The sequence below is a fragment of the Bidens hawaiensis genome, unplaced genomic scaffold, assembly GCF_021521415.1.
Source record: "Bidens hawaiensis isolate Kalapana, Puna unplaced genomic scaffold, B.hawaiensis_p1.1 tig00013566_1, whole genome shotgun sequence".
NCBI lineage: Eukaryota > Viridiplantae > Streptophyta > Magnoliopsida > Asterales > Asteraceae > Bidens > Bidens hawaiensis.
In genome coordinates, this window is record NW_027492150.1 from 103,605 (window position 1) to 106,542 (window position 2,938).

At 39.3% G+C, this 2,938-nt stretch overlaps 1 protein-coding gene across 1 annotated transcript; it reads left to right on the forward strand.

Annotated features, from left to right (window-relative positions):
- The first annotated feature begins 282 nt into the window (after positions 1-282).
- Positions 283-1,314, forward strand: LOC143544389 (hydroxyproline O-galactosyltransferase GALT3-like). The gene has a single exon (XM_077036508.1). The coding sequence runs from the start codon at positions 311-313 to the stop codon at positions 1,286-1,288; it is 978 nt and encodes a 325-aa protein (XP_076892623.1). The 5' UTR covers positions 283-310; the 3' UTR covers positions 1,289-1,314.
- Positions 1,315-2,938: the final 1,624 nt, after the last annotated feature.

A 2,938-nucleotide genomic window follows, 5' to 3' on the forward strand; every position in this document is an offset into this window, starting at 1 on the left:
TGTAGAATTACCTAATAAACACACAAACTAGTTGACCAAACCTTAGTTTACTCTGACCAACATGCAAGCAATAACTATGGTGTACCATTTAAGTTAGGCTCAACCTAACTATGTCACACTTTAATATTTACCAAAAACACCACCACCAAAACACATATAACCTCCTCCTACACAACCTCCCAAGGGCAAAACAGTCATTTCACCACCCTCCATACTCCTTTTATTCTCCACCTTCCTTCAAGGATGTAAAAAGTTCTTTTGGTAGACTCAATATCAAGAAATTGACTCTCTACAAATCTTCAATACCATCATGATCTTAACCATTCTTGAATCAAAGTTTTTCAATATGGCTAAGTCGAAAAAGGGCCCGCGGTTCATCGTCTCGTCCTTCCTTTTCATCGCGTTTCTATGCACCATAGCTTCCATAAATGAAATCCGGTTCGACCACTTATTAACATTTAGCAAATGTGCATTATCTTTAGATAACTCTACTCTACCTATACATTCCTCGGACGATGAAATCCGTGTCCTTATTGGTATTCTAACGCTTCCAGACCAATATCACCGCCGCCACTTCCTTCGTCTCGTCTATGGGACACAGTCAGTATCCCGTGGCAGAGTCGATGTAAAGTTTGTCTTCTGTAACATCACAAAAGAAGACCAAAAGGTTCTACTAGCACTCGAGATCATGCGGTATGATGACATAATCATCTTGAACTGCACGGAAAATATGAACCGAGGCAAGACGTATACCTTCTTCTCGAGCTTACCAGACATGCTAAAAGACGAGCCCGATGGGTCTGGGTCGGCTGGGTCCTACCCGCCGTACCATTATGTAATGAAAGGTGATGACGACGCATATTTCCGACTCGATAATCTAGTAGAGTCGTTAAGGCCGTTGCCAAGAGAAGATTTGTACTACGGGTATACCATCCCATGTGAAAATATGGATCCTTACGGGCATTACATGGCGGGAATGGGATATCTGATATCGTGGGACACCGTCGAGTGGCTAAGGAATTCGGATATCCCGAAGAAACATCTAGAAGGTCCCGAAGATAAAGTGTTTGGAGATTGGATGAAAGACGGCCGACGGGGGAAGAACCGACACAACGCCAAGTGGTCGATGTATAACTACCCCGACCCGCCTACAAAATGTACACACGAACTCTGGCCAAATACCGTGGCGGTGCATCTTTTGAAGACACAAGAAAAGTGGATTCAAACACTAAAGTATTTCAATGTCACACAAGATCTTAAACCTTCTAAACTTTACCATATACCTTAGATCATATAGTATAATGTAATGCATGATTCCTTAACCATTTTTGCTATTTTTTTTAAATCAAATTGTAAACAATAAAAACTTAAAAGAGTGTATTCTCGGTTAACCGATATTTTTTCTAACAATGTCAATGAACAAGATTCTTTCATAACAAAAACCGAATTGATAAGTCTCTTGACAACAAGTTCCAAATCAAAACTTTAACCATCTATATCTCTTTCTTGAATAATGAGTTCTCGAATTAAAGCGATTACCTGCGCATGCTATTTAGCATCTTTATTGACAGACGAGCTTGTGGGATCGCGTTCTTGACGAAGGGTGCGGAGTTTTTCTTGTAGGGATTTAACTCTGTCTTCAGTATTTCTCAGCTTTTTGTATCTATATGCCACCCATAGACCGAACCGGCCATAAACAATAACATAGGAGCCCCATACGTAAGGGTAGGCTTCGGCGTTCTCTTTGGCTTTACGGTACTGTTCAAATACTGCGTTTTAAATCCTCCGATGGTTAAAAGACTCGAGTTTGGTACCGGGTTCTCGTTAACTTTTTCGGGCTGACTTCCATTAGTTTGATCAGTTGCCATATGTTATGTGTTCAGAATAAGTCACCTGCAAGAATAGGTTAAAAGACTTTATAAGAATTATTGTAGTTCAAAGTTCATAAAAGCTATATAAATTGAAATTTATCTAACAGTTGCATAAAGTAACAGTTTCCAGAAACGAAATCAAATTGAAAACGTAAACAATTGTACGTCATTGTTAAAATCAAGATCATGTAGAGAATAATTCAGACTAGAGTGTTCAAGTTTAGAACAAGTAACTTGTTAGCAGTTGCAGACGGTTCGTTGTTTTCTGTTAGGTAGTTATGAGTCTTTCTATTTAAAAGACTATATTTGAAACCCTTGATGAAACCCTTGATGAAACGTGGCAAACTGGGCGGGTTGGATAACGGGCTAGAATGAGTTCGGGTCAGGGCAGGGTGATTTAAAAATGATTATTTTGGTTCGGGTCAGTATCAGTTCACAATGCTTGGCAGTAACACCACAGCGAGCACAAAACAGATGAAGTTAACAACTAAAACACTTGCAGACGCATCGATATACACGTAAATTTCATAAGGTCATCAAGTTAAACAGCCTAAAATAATAATAATAATCCACATAATCAATAAAATTAAACCAACTATGAAACCTACTTGAGAGAACACATTAAATCCACATTTAGCAAATAATCAACACATGAATTCCAAATGTGACAACAAATCACCAATCTTCCTATCCAAACACGAGTTGTTTTCAACTCACGTAAATCAATTCGTAGAGCTAAATAAACAACTAGGCGTACAAACTAGCCGTGATGCCCGCGAGCTACCTGATCTCGGATTGAAAAAAAGCGCGAAACAAGCTGAGCCCGAGCCTCAAATAACGCCCGGGCTCAAGCCTTGTATGGGAAGCACGTCGAGCAGTAACAAGCCTAGGGTATTTTTAAGTTTTTATCTCTTTTGGACTTCTATGTATTAACTTCATACTGCACGTAAGCTCGTTTAAAGTTTTTCTCAAAATATATAAAAATAATTAAAAACGCTAGGGCCGTTCAAAAAGCTCATGGCTGAAAGCTTGGGCTCGTGGCTCGCTCGATAAAAGCTCGAATAAAA